Source organism: Glossina fuscipes, unplaced genomic scaffold (assembly GCF_014805625.2).
Source record: "Glossina fuscipes isolate IAEA_lab_2018 unplaced genomic scaffold, Yale_Gfus_2 3, whole genome shotgun sequence".
NCBI lineage: Eukaryota > Metazoa > Arthropoda > Insecta > Diptera > Glossinidae > Glossina > Glossina fuscipes.
The window spans coordinates 15084440-15105185 of record NW_023998417.1 but is presented as its reverse complement, the minus strand read 5'-3'; the positions used below and the strand labels follow the sequence as shown (position 1 = coordinate 15105185).

The 20746-nt window shown below is 33.8% G+C and overlaps 2 protein-coding genes across 8 annotated transcripts in view; one reads left to right on the top strand and one right to left on the bottom strand.

The window, feature by feature from the left end:
* The window catches only part of LOC119634370 (tyrosine-protein phosphatase 99A), a 307831-nt gene that overhangs the window by 262543 nt on the left and 24542 nt on the right, over positions 1-20746 (top strand). The window contains exon 1 of one of the 7 annotated variants that reach the window (XM_038028467.1): positions 6738-9382. The exons of the other annotated variants lie outside the window; for them this stretch is intronic. Within the exon in view, the coding sequence (XP_037884395.1) occupies positions 8779-9382 (604 nt within the window). The 5' untranslated portion in view covers positions 6738-8778. Of the gene's footprint in view, positions 1-6737; positions 9383-20746 lie in introns of those variants that run through there. 7 annotated transcript variants of the gene reach the window in all.
* Positions 12637-19827, bottom strand: LOC119634379. The gene is made up of 2 exons (XM_038028480.1): positions 19801-19827; positions 12637-13524 (listed from the first exon to the last, which is right to left on the bottom strand). Exon 2 carries the CDS (start codon positions 13456-13458, stop codon positions 13105-13107), a length of 354 nt encoding a protein of 117 aa, XP_037884408.1. The 5' UTR covers positions 13459-13524; positions 19801-19827; the 3' UTR covers positions 12637-13104.

The window sequence follows — 20746 nt, the reverse complement described above, 5'->3', positions numbered from 1 at the left end:
ATATGCGAGGGTATGAAAGACAGTGGATGATGAAAGTCATTCAATTTTAGACCTGAAACGCTTGCGTCCATTCCTAAAGAAGACTTCAATATCTACTTCATTGAATTAGTTTTCTAATCGATTCTGCAATCGTAGCAGAGACAGAGTAAATGACATTTAACGTCAATATCTGCTTATATTTGCTAAAAAGAAAAAAACAAAAATTGGAGTTAATGTAATGCAAGTAATAACGCAATCATGATTTGTTTAAATCGAACTTTTATACGCGTTGACTGCGGTCCCATGTTCGTCGTGCGAAGTCTCTATCTTTATAGCTTCTTTAGATTAAAATTTTTGGTAAATCACACTTTCTGACTTCATCTGTTTCTAAATACTATTATATTCAAATATACGGGAAGGTCAGTGCATGCATAGGTACATTTGATGTCTGGTCCGAACGGTGTGTTTTGACGACACATCTGTCCTTGTTTTTATTTGCGGGAAGCACTTCCCCAGTGGTACCAGCGTACATTACAACAGTTCGTTTTAACCACTAGTTCCCGCGAATAATAATACATCAATTTGAAATTATATATAAATGACGGTTAGAAAGAGAAATATTTCAAAGAGTGTAACGACTTGCTGTCAATTGTAAACTTATCAATAATCTCGCCCCTTTTAAAAGGATGATAAAAATAGGAATGAGAGAATGCAGAAAAAATTTCCATTAAAAATCAAATTTTGATTAAATTTTACATATACAAATTGTTCACCTATAACATCAATATCCAAAGAGAAAAGCAATCATTCTTAAATAACATTTCCAGAGCGCTAACAAAATCCTCTAATCCTTTTGCAATGCAAAAAAAAAAAAAAAGAAGAGAAGTGAGAGAAAAAATGAAAATCCATTAATTACAAAAAGATTTAAAACTCATAACTCATCAAACTCAATGGAGAAAACCTCCTTTCAATTTAGGGCAAAGGAAAAATATGGATAATAAATTGCAAAGTTCTTCATACATCGATGGCAGCCAAACAAGCACACGCGACAAACACGTTCTTCTATATGATGCGAGCGTTTGGTGGTGGAGATGGCCGTTTAATTTTTTATGCTTGTTTGCAGAAATTAAATATTGTCACACATTTTTATGAACTAAAAACAAGACGGATGGATATATAAATAGAAAGAGAGGAGAAGATTTCCGCGATATACGCATGCACACATAAGCGCAACGTTTAGTGTATAAGTGGGAATGTTTAGTTGATGATGCATAACGAAAAAGCTTTCGTTACGGTCTGCGCTGCTTTTCTGTTTTCCTGATAGTTGTGGCTAACCGCAAATTTTTGGCACATCCACAACCGTACGTATGTTAACGCACATGCCCACAATAAGAACGACCAACACAAATACATGTGGGGTCAGCACGGCAAACGACGAATCAACAATTCAACCAAGCATTAAGACCAAGAGAAAACTAATACTATCAACAAAAGCTATTTACAAAATGTGAATGATGTTTATATTCACTATGCTTAAATACATACGCACATATTATATATACTCAGTGATATACATACTCTACAGTGCACATGCATATGTAAGCAAATGTACACACATACAACTATGCACATACATCATAAAGCAGTAGTGTGCGTCAAGTTTTATATGAATTTTTTAAGGATGAGTTAAAGCAAACAGTTTAGTAAAAAAAAAAAAAAAAAAAAAAAAAGGAGAAAAAAATAAAGCTAATTAAATGTTGTCTCCTGCCAGTTTAAAAATGCAATTCCCTGCAGGAATTAATATTTTAAAAAAGCTGTGCCAAGGGTGTATTAAGGTCTTCGTTATCAAAGGAATAAATAATGTCATTTGACTTTTTTAATAAGAAAAAAAAGCACATTGCCATACATGCATATATTTTTGATTTATTTATAAGTCAATAAATGCTGCGGTGTTTGTGGCTTCAACATCTTCCACAACTTCTATTATGTGCATTTTCTGTAATTTGCTGAAGGTTGAATAAAAGAGAAGCTATAATCGGCTTGCACCGAACTTGTTAACCAAGCCTTGGCAGCCAAAAGATGGCTTGTATTGAAATGAACAAAGTCTTTACGATCTATTATCACAGGTCTCTTCCCTGTGAATGGTACTCATTAGGTATTCTTTTAAAGGGTAGTCTATAACAATTTCCATGATTATTAAGGCGGTTTCGATGCGAGCATAATCGCCCGATATTCGTTTTCGTCATAATAAGAGTGAAGAAGTTTTGTTTGCGCAATTCTTGACACTATTAAACAAACTCTTAAAAAATCAAGAAAAATTTGCAGGTATCTCGTGTTCGCCACCATCGTATTTTCTTTTTATTCTTTTTTTATTTTTTCCACAATATATTTCGCTTTTGGCTTGTCAAATATTCAAAAATTCAGAATTCTTGCACGTACATCCTTTTCGTTACAAGTTGCTTCCAACTCATGGACATAATATAAGCGTAGCTTATAAACATCGCCTGAAAAATATTCGGTTGGGTACTTGTGTCTACACTAACATGATTTTCCTACTCATTCCCATATTTCAAAGAATGTTGATTAAGCATTTCAGCCATTTTAGAAGAATTTTTTCGCTCTCAAGTTAACCACAACAATAATTCTTCATTGATTTGTCGAGTTAAATGAAATACATTCCAATAATTTAGGCCACAATGCCTTCACCCTATCCCCAATATTGCACTTTACCGTTTTCAATTCGAATGAGAATTATTTTCAGGATTCGAGCAGCAGTTTCCAAAATTGCATTGCAGGATTTAATCAGATTTTTACACGCAAATACAATTTTTGGAGATTCCGTATATTAAATGCGTTACACTTGTAGCAATCGATTTTGACAGAAAAAAAAAATTACGCCCTCCTTTCAGCGCTTCCTTCAACATGTTCAAAGTGTAGGTTATTTTGTTATGACCTAAGTTCCTTTGTTAGTTGATCCACATATCATGCCTTAACGACCGAGTTCTTTAAAACCGTTTTTGTTCCCTCAAAGTGGTATTACAAAGCTAATATATTCTCCAGTTATTTCCATAAAATTATTCATACTCCGTTTATATATTCTACTTTTAAATTTATTATCATTTCTTCCCACATCATTGTATAATGATCTTTTATAGCGTATATAAGCAACTACGCCCAACGTTTAAGATTATAGTCAAAAAAAACTGCATCAAATCGCTGCAGCGTATACCACGAGAAATAAAAAGTCATTTTGAGTGTGTGCTAAAAGACGCGCCGCAAGGTAGACTATAAGAAAATAAAAATAATGGCTATTTTCACTCGTCTGCATTATGAAAATGTGTTAACGTGTGTGTGCTTTGCAGTTGCTCACTCATTCTTGATTCATTTGTCCTTCTTTACATATTTCCGCCTTTCGAAAAGAATAGTAAGTGTGCCGGTCATCTCTGCCCATTTTCTTTAATTTCGATAGCAAGCTACAAACCTTTCGATGAGACGAATATTTTTAAAATCACACAAAAAAACAGATGAAAGATTTTCTCTTATTACTACACAGAGTAGCTTTAAAATTTCAATATATATTGTAATAAGATTGATAAATATTTACTTTCGAGTTGTACCACCATCACTTAATGCCTCCCGTTTGTTATGCATATGCATATTTATGTGATTCGTCAATGGTTTTATGTTTCGTTCTTTAATAAATTACGCAAGGAAACTTACGCACGCAGATAAATCCTGGCAATTGGCACATATATATAAAAGAAAATGATATCATTGTCATCCGCTTTTTAATGATATTTGAATGTATATCTCATTGTAAGTAGCAACAGATTTTTATGTCCGAATATATCGAACAAAATAAAAAAGATTGGCTTTGCTTTCATCTCTACCTGACGTTTCAATAGATACGTACGCGTGTGAAGGGGTTGTAGTAAGCGAATTTTACCGGTTCCTTTGTAAGCGAAAAACAAAGTTAAATTTACCTCATAACAGAAAATTTCCAAACGTTTAAAATAAAATTGCTAAGCCAACGTTCGTTCAATTAACATTCAAATGCATTCTCCTTCGACCACAGTCAGATGGTGCATCATTTAACCAAATGACTTAATAACACATTTTTAAACAAATAAAGAAAAGGCCGGCCCTCAAGCACCGCACTCCATTACGACTTAAACAATTTTTCAATCTATAATTGCGATAGGACAAAAAAAATTATATCTAAAGGCTTCCTTTTCTTAAAAACTCCCTATGCAAATTGGAATCCAAAATGCATGGACAGACGGACGACCAGACAAGCTTAAGTCAATGTGATAATTGAATGGGCTATCATGAGGCCTAATTGTTGGGTATTTGTTGATAAAACTAACACTAATTTGCTATAAAAATTAATTGCGTCGTTACGAAGCCAGACGGGATCCCATTCCCTATTAGGATTCTCATGAATAATAAAATAAGCCTTTACGTGGAAACAAAGTACAATTTTTTGTATTATCATGAAAATGAATTAGCGCTATTTCGTATTTAACGTTTTTTAACGTTTTTGTTTGTGTTTTTCTTCTTCTTGACCTATATTCAAATTTTCAAAAAAAAGAAAATTTTTAATTTCCTTACAATTTTCTGAAAATTTCCATTAAAGATCGCATGTAGCATTTATCAAAATAATATTAAAACAAGTTTTGATGTTTCGATGTTTTAAATACAAATATCATAGCTGCCAAAAAGACAGCTGCACGTGCTACATTATTTGGCCCTGTCTTTTTTGTCTTTTTGTTTTGTTTTATATGCTTTCAATTTTGCAAAGTAGTATGTCCATGATGCCAACTTCTACGAAGCATGAAAATCGCTACTTTACAGCAGATGCCGTTTCTCTTTATTCTATATATATCGTCCCTATGAATGGCAATCAAAAACTTCATTATAAACTTAGGTTTAGATTAAGACTTTGCTGTAATATATATAATTGAGGGACATAAGTCTAAAAATTTTGGTCGGTTTCAAAATTTTGAGACTTTCATCGTACTATGTTTGATTACAATAACTATATTGAAATGTTAGTACCAATATTTTTATAAGTCTTTAGGCATATAATTTTTAAATGATGAGCAAGCTTTAATAAATAGCGGCACAGCGAAATTGATATAGCTTCTGATTTAGATCGAAATTAAAGAATCATCTTAGAATTGTATAATATTAAAGAGGCATCTATATGAACTTCATAGAAATTATGCACTAGATCTTATAAGAGTACTGAAGATGATATATTGCAATGCATATATAAAAAAACCGAAAATTACCCGAAACATTATTTAAATAATAAAGACGAGGCAGCTGTGAAAACAAGGCAATCAGATAAATTCGCTGACAAAAAAACCGACAAGTTGATGACGGAGACAAAATCACACAAAAATGCAACTCTATATAAATTCAAAGCGAATTGAACATAAAAACAAATTCGCTGCAATTGTTTTACACAGACAAAGCGAGTGTCGACTTCAGCGAAACCGTATAGAATTGAAATTTACTTTTCAAGTGGATTAGAATGTTTTGTATAATTAGAGATGAATTAAATTTCAGGTGAATTAATTGAAATTTACTGGCAAGCATTAGTGAAGAAAGATGATAAGTGAAATTATGGAAAATTTACACAAAATATAAATCAATATAAAGAGCGAATAAAATGTAAAATGTGTTTATTTGTGCACGCGAAAAGCAAGTAATCTACTGTGCCTGGAGGAAAAACAAAGTGATTGATTATCCATTCGAATAAGAAACGCGCTCTAACAAAGCTATAATAAAAAAGTGGTAAGCAGCTAACAACATTTTTAATAATGTTTTGAACGCTGCGCCGCTTTCAACTTCTTCATTATTTTTGTCGCTCCTGTAGCAATTTTCAAACTTCATATATATTGCAATAAATCAATAAAAGAGCTGTTAGAACGGGTGCATTATTAAATTGTTATGTTCAAGTGTACATGTGCAAGAACAGCTGGTTCAACTATTCTAGCACGGCAAAAGTGTCTCAATTTAATGATTACATCATAGAGATATCTCTTTCTAGCTCTTACAACAAAAAAAACCACCCGCTGTCATATATAAAATTATATGTATATATATATATACATATATATATGCATATATATAAGAATATTTATGTTTGATGAGCCAAACACATATGCAAGCGGCTTAGTTGATAGTTAGTTAGTATGAATATGAATTCGCCGTACTCTGTTAGGCGCCCCTCGCTTCCTATCATCTCTCGCATCTTGAGCAAAACGCGAATCTGTGTTGACTTAAAAATGTCGCTTTTAATAAACTAATAAATTACATACTTAATCTATGCAATTTACGGTGATTTACAGTAATGCTAAACAGCAACATTATTATTATAGATTGCATATATTGTATATCTATATATGATTGCAAACGCTTATCTTTTATTATCTTCTATGCAACCCTCATTTGGATTTGTTCTCTTTAAGTGTCAGTTTCTCTCTTTCTCTCGTGGATGTCTGCTTTACTGTTATATTTCTGTGCGTTTTTGTTTGCGTCTGCTTATTCCTCTACACAAATCCTCGTACATAAGCAAATGTATGTATGCATGGATGTGGCGTTGCTTCATCACACAATGTACCATTTTGGGATGTATGACCTTTGACTCTCTTCAAGTTTTTCCTTTTGCTGTATTTTTAATTTAAAACAAAATGAATTCGTACAAAACTAAATTTTAAACAATTAATTTCTCAAGATTTTTCATTTAGAAAAGAGTTTATGAAATTAAAAATAAAAATATATAACAAGTGTGCGAAAAACAAAAAATAGCAAATATATGCCGCGCCCTTCCTCCCTCAAAGTACTAAAGCAATTTTAATTTCAGCTGAGCAAAAAAAAAAAACTGATTAAAAAACTTTTCTAATTAAGTTTGTAATAATTAAAATCCAATTAGAACGTTGAAGCAGAAAAATAACGCTTGAGATGTAAAATTTCTATTATTTAGTCCGAATTTTGTATACCTTTCAGCTGTGACTATGTTAATTGCAAGGTGCTCGAATGGTTAGTCTCTCGCGGGCTCCTCTGTTTTTTATCATCTCGATTTTCAAGACTCGGGAATATTATTCAAATTTTCTTAACACTCTACAAGCACTTAATATTTGAAAATCGTATAAACGCAAATTAAATTTAATTGAATGCAAATATTTGTTTTTGGAAATTTGCCAACTTTTACTGATTCCAAGAAATTTTAAGAAATTAAAAGTCAACTTATTCTTATCTATATCTGTTAGGAAAGATAGAGACCTAAAGGTAAACCAAAAATCTTTGTTTAGCGCGAATATACGAAGTGATTAAATTGACTTAAATCATATTGTTTCCCCTTCTCGTCGTGCCGCTCGAAAGTGGAAGGAAAACTGGTCTCCGTTTTCATGAAGCATATCAAGAAAACATATCATCATCAAATAGCTTTCAAGCTATGTGGACATTTTTATCACTGCGAATAGTAGAATCGAGTTGGCCACATATATATGCCAGCCAGCCTGCCCTTAACAATTATATCCCAGTCTACGTAACCATAATGCGAATAAAAAATCTCATGTCACGTTCATTCTTCTTTGCGTGATATATTTTTCACTTAATCCCACTCTCGTAGGCGGAATAGCCTATGAGTTCTATTCTTACACACTACTTTTCCACATTCCTAACTCTGCTTTTGAGTGGAAGATCGTCACGAGACGAGGTTATAAAAAAAAAAAAAAAACAGTTTTTACTGAAGTATTATCAGGAGTTGATAATTACTTTCCATCTTAATTTCAAAGAGATTCAGACTCACGACAGCGGGTAAGCCAGAGCTATCAAACATGAAAGGAATGCGAGCATAGTTTGGATGTTTCGTGTAATTCGCCTTAAAAGAAGCAAATTCACATTGACTGCACAACACTCTCGACCACTACGCCCTGCATACGTTAGATAAATACGTATGTATCCCAAAGCGCAACATCCACATCACTTTTATTTATTATAATTCATATTAGAATAATATATGGGCATATAAATAATCGACAGAACCGGTTTTTGGACAGCAAAATAAAGCTATAAATTTTTACTATAACTCACATTAATGTATGTGTAATTTATAGCACACAACTAAGTATTAGCAAAAATTTCCAATTCCTAAAAAAAAAAAAAAAAAATTAAAATAATAATAATAAAAAACAATTTAATCGCTTTTCTTTCATTTAAAATTTAAATTTTATTTCGTTCATCATGCACGTCCAAATTTTGATTGGGTTGCTACGGGGTAGTTAGTTATTGAAAAAAAAAAACAATCTTTTTTAATGTATTCGTAGTACGTTAGAATCGCGTAATGCGAGACAAGTGTAATGAAAAATTACATTTAAACAACAAACACTGGTGTTATAATCACTTACTTACAGGAATATCTTAAAAAACCCATAAAAAATCAACGTCAGTGACAGTGAGTTTATAAATCGTTTTTAATGAAATGCGTCTATAAATGGTTATGTGTTGCGTTTTTGTAACTTTCGCGATTATTTCGAAAAGAATGAAAACGAAATGTATCATTGAAAGGCTAACTTGAATTAGGCACAGTGGGCACTTGTCGTAGGGAAACGCACAAAATCCCACCTACGCACATATGTAAGCATCTTCGGCAAATTATTGTAATTAATAAGTAACAACCAACCAAGCACAACGGACAACCGAGCGAACTTGTCTTGCATTGTCCTTGTTTAAAAAAAAAAAGAAAAGAGAAAAGAAAAGAAAAGAAAATTAACACACGCACATATAATGGCACATATTAGGCTAAATCTCACCATACGTGTACTACCGCTGAAGCTTTTGCTAATATTGGGTATTATATATGGAATATTGGCTAAACCCACCGTCGTTACACTTCTTAAGACTGATATATCGTCTCCAGTGCCATTTATTACACAAACTTTACCCGACATCTCTACAAGGAAGATTGATGAGAATACCCTGCCGATGCTGGCTACTACGATCGCAACGAATCTGAGGGAAAATGATTATGTAGATAATATTGGAATAACGGATGGCAAGCATAAAGATAAAGATAAGGATAAGGACGTCGAATTTAACGATTTCATAATAAGTGAACGACCCGATACAAATATACATAACGATGCTGCTAAAGGCAACAATAATAACGATAATGATTATGTTGAAACTGTTGTAAAGTATGTGGACATTACAACACCGACGTCAATGGAACAACAAGATGGTCCCATAGTTCCTCCAACAACAATAACGTTTAGCAACATAGCGTCCGCCAGCGTATGGGGCGAATCAAGTGGGGGCGGTCTAGCTTTTGATGCTGGCGTAATATTTAATGGCGCCACGCCACCCTACGCAGCAGTAGATGATAATTACGGTAAGAAACGAAATTTATTTTACATAAAAGTGTGGAGTTTTTTAAAAACAAATTATTAAAAGAAGTTTTCCACAAAAATGATAACATTTTTCAAAAAAGTTTGCAGCTGCTAGCAGGTCATTCCTGCAAACACAATAACTTTAAGTTTGTCCAAGCACCAGCTTATCGAGATATATTTAGATAAGCTATTTTGAATCTTAAGCCATTAATACATAATTGTGTGTTTAATATCCGAAACAATTAGTACGATAAATTAATTGGTATTTCGACTCAATGAAATGGAGATTACGACGCCAAGCTCGATTAGGCATTTCACTAATATGAAAACGCCTGCAAATGTCTCTTCTCTTTTTTTATCTTCTATGCTCAGAATTCCATTTTCTTCATGACGATCATGTTGGTTTTCTTGTTAATTGCCGGAACCTTAAAAATGAAAGAACATATAATTGAAGGGAACATAATGTTACGTATACGAAAGGATCACATTGATCCTTGATTGATAAATTGTAAGGTAACCCACATGACACTGTGCAAATGCAACGCCACAATTAGGAAATTTTCTCACACGCAGGCACAACACATAAATAACATGTTTGACTTAAACAACCGCAAATCTATTTACTTTGTTACTCATCCGTATAAGTCTAAACAGACCTTTCGTAAAAGTTTTTTAAATGTCTTCACAAATTTCGATAGCGGTTAATAGCCCGCTAATAAAATGGCGATCATTGTCGGTACCAGTGAATTCACAGGTTCTTCATACCCAAAATTCTTGGTCCTTTGATCAGAGATAAAATGAACGTATATTACAATCAGAAGTTTACAGAATCTACGAAGAAGTGCTTTGTTGGAATTTTACGTATTTTTTAAAACCTTATCTTGGGAATTCAAAAGTCATAGAATGAAAATGAACGGTTTAAACCTTAGGCCAGGATATTTGCTGTAGTGCAACAGATCAAGTTTGAGAGACAAAAATCTCGAAATATTGCTGCCAATGGTTTGAAGATGGCAAAAGTTAACGTCACAAACCGACCCAGGTTTGGAACGTTTTCCGAATTTTTTGCATTTGTATGTGAAAACAGGTGCACAAAATTCACTCTAGCTTTTAAGTAATCAGACTATGAAATGAAAATGATTAACAAAAAGCAAAGTAAGCCGTAAGTATTCAGCAGTAAACTTTAGTATGATATTTTTGCAGACTCGGATCAACAAATTTCAATACAGAAAAAGGATGAAATTTTGTGTTTGTGCATAAAATGCAGTAACAAGAGCAATGACTATTACTATTACTATTGCATCCAATGAAAGGGTGCTTTCTTTGTGCAACGTTTCTTTGAAATTCTTGAAGCATTCTTCTTCTCTTTCATTAAAATTTTTAAAGATAACATTCATAGGTTTGTCTGGGTACGTAAGCAAGGTTTAAAGCTTGCTATTACGTTCCTCGTAAATAAAAGTGTTGTGCTTTTCTTTTTTTTTTGTTTGTACCCTTTTCGCTTTTAGGCTCTCAATTTGTTAGATGGTAGTCGTCTGTCTGAATGCATTTGTACGAGTTATTGTCTTTAATTCTATTTCAGACGTTAAAGTGACAATTGTTTATACTTTGCTGCCTATTACAGTCAAAGAAATGTTTAATTTGTCTTTCGTCGGCTTAAGCCTCATATTTGAACACACACGCAGTAAGGCGTAGTACAGCCATGTATGTATTATCTAATGACACAATTGTATGGGCCACAATACAACGCGTAGAGTAAAATGTTTGTGACAATAAAAAGGCAACAACAATAACGAGAGCAATAACAAAGAGTATAAATGACTTGCTGTTGTCCTTTCGTTTCGTGTATGTAAATGGAAGCTTTCGATTGTCTTGATTATGCGAGTTGTGTGTGTGTATGTTGTGTGCATGCATGCCTTGCTTGCATAGGTGTTTCGTGCACTTCCGCTTCCCAAATGTTTATCTAAGATTGCCGTTACGTGAATGCAAGATAACTGATGATTGTCGACACGCACTCTAGCACCCACATGTTGGTGTTGGTGGGCGAAAAAAAAGTGCACAATTCTATTCATAATTTTTAGTTTAAACGAAAAGCAAAGGAAAAATGCAATTGTCATTCAAATTGTTGTTGTGATGTCGTTCGCTCTTTCGTTGTTTAAAGTTTATTGACGCATAAGTGTGATAATGAGAAGAAAAACTAAAGACATTGCCTTTACTCCTTTTCTGCAGGGAACAACTTCGAAAAGCAAGCACTTTACTTTCGACAACATTTCTTGCAATGCTTTGTTTGCGCGATAAAAATAAAAAATATTTACTTTAAACTCAAGTTACATGACAAAAGCTTTTCTATAGAGACAAAACTCCATCATTTCGCCGTGATATACACTTAAAAACTTTTCGAACCAAGCGTACAGGTATACTAGCTTCGTCAGGCCTTTCATAACAATAACAGTAGTACGGAGTGAAGATCTCTTATTTGTTCGTCTAGTCATATTTTGCAGAAACTCTCTCTCTCTCTCTCTTTGATTTTCCACTTGCGGTCACAAATAGAAATTGAAAAGAAGCGAGGAGAAGAATCCGTCTACAAATATCGCCTTCAATAGCCCACGGTTCGTTCGGCGATGAGAGGAGCAGCCTAAAATTAACGAAACACTTTGCGGTTTTTATAAATTTTGGTCGAGGTAGTGGTTATTCTAGATTCGCCCAAACGTGAATAGAACTTTCTTACTTTTTATTTCTGGTTTCTGTACACGTCTGTGCTCAAGTGTATGTTGTAAAGTATCATTACAAACTGATGACTGCATAAAGTATACATCAACTGACAGCACGCAGCATGTTAATGAAATTGTATCAATGTCACGTTTCCGGAAGTATAGTACACTTTGTATTGTGCACACACATTGTGCCTTAAGTAGGCGTCTATCTTCAAGCTCTTTCTTAGCTTTCATTGCCTCTATTTGCAAGTGTGAAATCTTGACGCTTTAAAAACACGAAAGCATGATTTAACATTAAATTTCAGTCGCAGCAATACAATTGCAATAGTTTAACTCAAACAGAATAGTATGACAGGCACGTGTTCTCTCACACCAGAGCGTTCAGAAAATTTTCGCAGCCCGACAAATAGGATTGTTTTTCTATTGAATTTTACACACGCAACTTATTATTACTTAGGCACTAACCAACAAATTTGACGCCCAAAACGGACATGGTAGTAGTGATCCAATGATTATTTCAGTCTACAAATTGCAAACGAATTTTCGAAGACGAACAAGGTTATGTTCTAATCTTCAGTCAGGGAAGAGAAGCAGAAATTCATTTAGACCGCCCTTGAACAATGGTTGCCAAATACATCCAATATATCCTCCAAAGCAACATTGCAATAGTGCATGTCTTTATAAAAACTCTGATGGTCTACTTATATGCGAGTACTTACGTAGAACAATGTTACGCAATAAAGGCAAAGATCGACAGATTGCACATTACCGTTATTGGCGATTTTCGTATTTGGCGTCTTCCACATAGTTTATTTGACGCAACAGCTGATTAAATCGTACGAGCAGCAGAAACTCCCTGAATAATTTCCTAAAATCATATTTTAGTCTACAACTAGCGGACTGAACTGGTCAGAGATCTTTAATCGCTTAAAATGAAATATGCAAGAATATTTTCTTTTTCAAATTGTTTGATATTTTTTATTTCCGATTGGAAAAACAAACAACAAGAACGACATTTACTTTCCTTTATCGTTTATGTATTGATCCTTGCATTTTTGACTGCAGTAACGTAGATGACGATCTAAGGCCTCTTTCCCGCAAGGGCACCAACGCTTCCTTTTCATCTCAATTTCTTCCAAAACCATAGCCTTATAGCGCTTCTTCAGCTTAAAAAGGTCTTCCTTATTGCGGTGCATTTTCTCCTGTTCGATATTAATAGTGGCATTGTGGAACATCTTTACAATTTTCAGCTCACGCTTACAATTTTCGAGCCGTTCAGAAACTGACTCAAGAGTAGGAATATTCAAATCGGATTGATGACCCATTTCCGCAGACGTCTCTTTAATGCGTCGTTTTAAAATTGCTTTCATTTTAAGCTTTCATTCGTATCCGTAATGCTCTTTGAAAATGCTTGATTTTTTCTAGTTGAATGACCTCTGGAATGAAAAAGAAACTCATAATTCTTATTTGAACCTAAAAAATTTTACCTTACTTGACAAAAAAATCAAAAATTATTTGCTTATGTTTTTCAGTATTTTTGAATTTGATTCTAATTGAACCTCTAAAGCAATTATCGATAAGTTACCATAGAGATGGAAAATTAATCATATAACTTATGACTTCTTCTTTTGCGAGGCAGCTTTATTGTGTTGGGGAAAACCTACATTATATATAACTTAACAGTCGAGTAAGGAGACATGCCCCCGCTTGTTTGTTATTTCCAAAGTTAAGAAAAAAGTTGTGCAGGAAGTATTTTAACGGATTATTTACTATCTTTCCAGCGTGGCTCTTCAAATTCACTCTTAGGAAACACTTTAAAGTATTTCTATATTTCCTTTTTTGCATTCCATATTTAGATGTAATTACCTTCTGGACTATACCTTTATAACATTCTGCGAAATAATCGTCTTTTATATAACGGTGTAGTCGTTAAATTATTTACTATCCGAACAGACACATTATCCATACTTTATAGAAAAATGTTTCCAGTACGACATGATGCACCTCTAAAGCGTAAAGCAGTCTACCGTCTTTCGTTTATGATGTTAATATGCGCGTAACTTCGCAGTGCATTTGAGAGTTCGTTTCCGGTGTGCGCTGTGTTTCAGTTGGCAATCCGGCAATTTTCATAGGCTTGCAATAAATAAATGCTTTCTCACTATATCGTAATTACACGAAAAAAAAACGAAAGGTCGAATCGAAGGGTAAGGTCGTGGCATTCTGCTTCAGTTTCTGCAATTTCGAGTACTCCGGTTCTATTTTCACTGCACGCAGGACAATAGGACAACACTGACACATTTATCTTCGAGCCAAATTCGCAATGTTTTCAGTTATCTTTGGCAGTAGTCGGGTCAAAATAGCTTCTTTCGCCATTTGAGACGTTTGGTATCGTTTTCGTAAATGATACGTTACGAACAGATTGCATATGGCACAGTGTGAGTGATAATTTGAATACAATTTTTTAAGCAGACAGAACGTGTTAAAGTTGGTTTCAATCGTTATCTCAAAGCAGACATTCTTGAGAGTCTTTCTTCTTTCACATAACATGAACATGCAATGATACAGATAATAACGTGCAAAAGGACAAACTTGCTCCTTGCTGTTGCCCTTTTTTTTTGTTCAATATGCTCATGCCATGACAATGAGTTGCTTTGATTTTTCATTAATGACACACACTATCTTAGGCGAATTTGTACTAGTGCTTAGGCACATGTCAGTTGCAGTTGTGGGCAACCGAAGCTTAGTACTGTGGTTTTGTTTATTTGCATGCATAATGTGTAAAATTTCCACCCCTCCCCCTCTTAATGTCATATTAAATTGCATATGTTGAAAACTGTTTTCGTTTATTTTGTTTATGTTACATTTCGAGCCTTTTTGGATGCTTAGTTCATGACGAATTTTGAGAAATTTTGCAAAAGTTTTAGTCTAGTCGTCGTAAGTTTTGCTTTTGGCTTCTTAACGTTGTAAAACTTAAGCTCCTTAGTTTAAGAAGAACGCTAAGGGCGCTGGATTTAGACCCCATGTAAATGCATATGTGAAATGTAAAGTGTCATGATCATCCCTTACGTTCTTCTAAATTGGTTTAAGGCTTTATGAGCTGTTGCGGTAATGCCAGCAACAATTCTCGTCCTTTGCATACCGGCAATGATATGTATGTATGTATGTGGCGAACGCAAGAGGGAGACGGACAAGACTTGCAAACAATTACAAGAAGCCTTGCATATGAAGTTATTGAAATTATTTTAAAAAAAAATCTTATATTAATCAATTTAAATGAAGCAGAAACAAAGAGAGAAAAGGAAAAAGAACGAAAACAATTAAAGTTCAGTTGGCAGGTGCCAAAGAGTCAAGCAATGAAAAAACAAATGTTAGACTAAAAGGAGAATGATTCGAAAACATTGGCAACCAATCACCCAGATAGACGACATCTATAAAGTACATTAAAATATATTTTTATTCTATACATACACAAAGACAAAAAAGTCAATTGCATTTAACAAAAAAAAGGGACAATTCCAGCTCACTAAACATGATTGCAATTGTAAGCTAGTGTGAGCGGTTGCCCGAGTAAAGTGTGCGGAATGCTTGCTGGTTCAATTACAGGTACAACAAATATTCACCCGATAAATAATGGCATGATGGTATCAGCTGCCTTTAGTCGTGGCTGTTGCCTTTGTGCCATATCAATTCAATTGAATAAGCTTACAGAAACACGACTACAATAACAACAAGATACACAAGACGCAAACTGTTATATACGTAAACACGAGACACTAACTTACAATTGTAACGGGAAACGTGAACAACGTGAAAACGGAAAAGCAAATTTATAGCATCAAGAGGAAACGAGATCAGAAACATATACTCAACTTAATGATATATGGTTTATCAAGCGAAATTGAAAATAAGAAAGGAATTATGTTCAGCTTAAACCGAATTGTTTTAATACTCAGTAATTGTTCCCACCTTTTGCTTTTAAATTATACATGCATGCGAAGTTTGTTCATTGTTTAGTCATCATAATATATCAGTGCATATTCAGTCAGTATCACAAAAATTTCAGTAATGGTCTCCAACACAAAAAATCGATCTTCTTAAGCGGAAAAATCGAAAGTAGAACGATCCATGCAACAATCCCACACGTAAGCGACGCCGCTACAGACTTCTCATTTAGCTCTCTTTTCTTAGTCGGCCCGCTTCTTTGCAAGTGCTCGCCGTTTGGCTGTTAAAGGCGTCTCTGATTTACCCGAACTCAGTTGAGAGTGCGGGATTTTCAAAATACAAAAACTCAACAATTTTCGCAAATAGTGCATAGGAAGAAATGGATTCATATTTTTGAAAACCCTTTATAAATGCGCATTTGATGCTGCCTGCTTCAGGGTTTCAATTTTCTGTCGTTCGAGAACACACACATTAAAAGCGCAAGCAACTTTACACGAAGATCGCGAATTCCAACACCAGAGACTTACTCCTATCAAATATTCGTATCTTGCGTGATAGATATTTTAACGTCTAAGAATTCGAAAATCAAAATATTAATGAGAATAGTTTTGATTCGAACTAAATATAGAATAAACTAGAAGCCATAAAGAGTGACAGCGAATCAATCGAACGAAAGCAATTTTTTTACGTGCTCTCGTCTTTGTCATCTTATCGGCAACAAACTTAGTAGAATTTACCACAAAGGCAACTAAAATAACATTTCGAATAGTATCGGGATTAAAAGTGATATCAGTGGAAAGCGAAAATTAATCTATAATTTATTCCTCACTGAAGCAAACCATCACCCTTTGAATCAGTCGCTCAACTTTTAAAAAGCAAGACAGCAAAGGTTAGGAAACGTAATGTATGGTTCCACACAAATATTTAAATACATTACAAAGCATAGTATGTTTTCAACTTGAAAAGGAATAGAAAAGGAGAAATAAAATAAAATAAAATAAAATAAAATAGAATATGAAATGCAAGCAAAAGGAACCATCTTAACATTGTGTTGTCTCCTGTTCCCTTGAAGTGTGTTCTACTTTGCATGCAGGATTGTCCCTAATATAATAGAAACATGCTGTGATGTACATATAGCCATTTATCTGAGTTAAAACGTAGAAAATGAAAAACATTGCAGTGAAACCTTTCAAATTGATTGGAATATTAATGAATACACATACACAAAAACGTACCGTCAAACTTTCAATTCTTTGTATTTAAGTTCATATGTGTTTTACTGACACTTTGAGTTGAAATGTGCATACATTGGGTACTTCTCGCATTATCGAAATGTCCATCAGTGTTTAATAACTAACCATAATGACCGCATGGAAACACGCATTGATGCGCAGTGCTCATATCGATAGCTATGCTTCAAAGCAAATCATTAATTGAATTTCTTTAGAAATTCATAAAGGAGTTGAATAAAATTTCAATTAATTTACATATGATTAGGTTGAATCCCTTTGTTCACCCACCATTTATGCCTCTTACACCCCGTTAAAAATTGTCGCTCTTTGCAAAAGTGTGGTTTAGCATTTGCAACGAGGAGTGATACCTACATTTCAAGTCGAAGTCCTACTACATAAAATAAAGAAGAGTGACCGAGCGAGCATAAGAGGAGGCCAAATGGATTCACTTCTATCAGCATTTGTTATAAGACTTGAAAAAACTTTGATCAATTAAACAAATCGCAGACATGGTTCACGTTCTATTTCAGGCGTATATATATGACACTGGTCGAATTCACTGCAAAATATAATAAAAGCCAAATATGCATTGAACGCTGCTCATACTCCAGCTTAGGCGAAGTGAACATGTTCAGACGGCCCGTCTGTGCCGAAGGTGCACCACTCGTGAGTTCACGGGAATTAGCATTATGATATGTCATTAGACTATCCATGATTTTTTCCCAAGACAAGAATTGTCCATCTGGAGGAACGCAATATCGAACAGCAAACCCATTATATCCTCACGCGTTAAAACCGTAACCAATTGTTAAAACAGTAGCCATATACTTTCTGTTTAGCCTGGCAAAGCGTCATTTTCGAAAAAAAATCCTTTTTTGGACTTGACGGTGCAGCTTGTTATAGACATTTTGTTGATATTTTACGATCATTCCTCTATATTTCCATTCATGCCTTTATCTGGTTTATTAACCACATTGTCAATGCTATCAAAGCCTTGAAAATGGAAAAAATTCATCAAGTCCAATAAAAAAAATAAAAAAGCTACTTAAAGCAAGAACATCCAAAATGCTCAGCTGTAAGGCAGGCCCTTATTATTGCACTTTTCAAACATAATAATTCTCTCCAGAGGAAAAAAAATCAAATCGTAGGAGAACGCTAGGAAATGAATGTTAGCGAGGAGAATATACAGGCGCGACTCTCGAAAAAGACGAAAAAGTTACCCCGAACAGGCACCGCTAAAAGCTAAGCTAGGGCGCAGCTAGACGTCGATGAAAATGTTGCAAGTATTTGATATTATACCAAAAGACATTCAACGTGTGTGTTGCTTTCTGAAAGGAATTATTGTGGCCGAGAGCTTCAATTTGTAGTTTAAAGATGGCACTTTCTCAATAAATTTTTACATACGGGAAAGATTGATTGTCGTTATGCAATAAAATAGTTTTACCGAAAAATTCTCAGTTTGATCAATGTCAAACACGAACTACAGGAATCAGTGGCTGTGCTTACAACAACAAAATATTGGTTGATCGAGTTTAAAAAAAGCCCTACGGGTAGCCGTGACAAACGCTGTAGTAATCCAGAAGAAGGAGGCGACCACATAAGTAATGTTAAAGAAACTGCACAAAATCCTATTGACGTGAGACTCGCAGACGACTATGTTAACTTATAACATTTTCCCATATTTTTTGCTTTCCTTATCAGTTACTTCTTGAATTCCCCTCGAATGTATGTTCGATTGAAGAGGACAACATCCACCTCAAATTTATTGCCGAAGAATACTCACAAGTTAGAGAAAATTTGCGCAACAACAATGAATAGCGCTATTGAATAACAAAAGCTATTTATTCACTCCCCCTTTACATATCTATAACTAAAGAAAATTTTCGTCTTCCGACCTTAGACTATAAAAACACAAAGCCATATTAACATGGTTTAGTTTTTCCATTAACACCAAAACACTTATGCGTAGCTTTTTTCCCTTGTTGAATATTGAGTGATTTTTTCTTTATGCCTTCGTTTCGATTTTTTCGTTCGTGTGATGCTTTTCTTCTACTAGAATCCTAAGTTAAAAGTTATTTTTGTTTTTAAGTACGTATTTTTATCTCGAGTTTTGTAAGAGACTACTCAGGGGCCAAGCTACTTGTTAAATTACAACTAGCAGAGATCGATTTGAAATTATCTAAAATTAGGTATCTTCCATGCATGTGTGTGTGTGTATGCATATTGTAGCATTCAAAATACAAAACTCCTTTTCTCTGTAATTCAAATATCATCTTTAAAGTTTTCAGCTGAAAGCTTTTTTTACCATAATGATTCTGCAGATTAAGTATATCTTTAGCTAAATTTCTAAATTAAAAGTTTACTACGAATACGTCAATCATTAATTTATAATGTTTTATATAGAAAATATTATTATTATTATTATTATTTTAATTTTAGACTAATGAATTGAATTCTTAGACTAAAAAAATAGAAAATAGAAAACAAGTCTTTCAGTTTTTATTTTTTTCGATATATTTATTTATATATATATCTTACGTAAATAAATATTATGATCACAAAAGATAATAAAATAAAACTTCTTTTTGATCAAATACGAAGTAAAAATAAACCAATTTGTTTGGTAATCCGTTTGCAAGCAAGTAATGTAACTATGCATATACATATTCTTCAAATGCATTTAGTATTGTTCTCTATGACAATTGTATAAAAGATCTCTTAATATGATCTCTCTGTTTGCACACAACTCGTGCTTGCATTATTAGATGCTGCTATTCTTCTGTATAATAATTCCGTCTCTGTTGTGCATATATGTTCTATATGCAAGTACTATAAACATGTTTCGTACAAAAACTCTCTTAATATGACCTCTCTGTTTACAAATATCATATTTATGCATTATTAGATGCCGCCATTGTTCTGTATAATAATTCCGTCTCTGTCTAGCATACATATTCTATATGCAAATTCTACTACAGCTTTTACACAATAGTTTTGTGTGATAATTTCGTCTCTGTTCTGCATACATGTTCTAAATGCACGTTCTATTATAGCTTTTATACAAAAATTCTTTTTGCACATATCTTGTTTATGCATTATTGGATGCTGTATAATTCTCAGTTGAATTGTAAAAATATAGATATAAGGAAAGGTATTTTTTACCATGAATTCGAGAGTACTTCTTCGATGCGTTAAAGTCGAAGGAGTCGACTTTTGGAAGGGTGGCGGAGTGCTCTGAGCTTGCTCGAACTTCTGCCACTTGTAATCAATTTTGTGTTCCACCTCCTCCTTTCTATTCCTTCCGATATCCCCACTATCTTCTTTCCTTTTACCTACTTTTCTTCTTCAAAATGTTCTTCTCCGTGAGGTTTTTATAGATTTTTTCTAAAATTTGTTAAATTTTTTTCTGAATAAAATTTTTGTTGTTTTTGTAAAAATTTTTTCTGAATAAAATTTTTGTTGTTTTTGTAAAATTTTTTTCTGA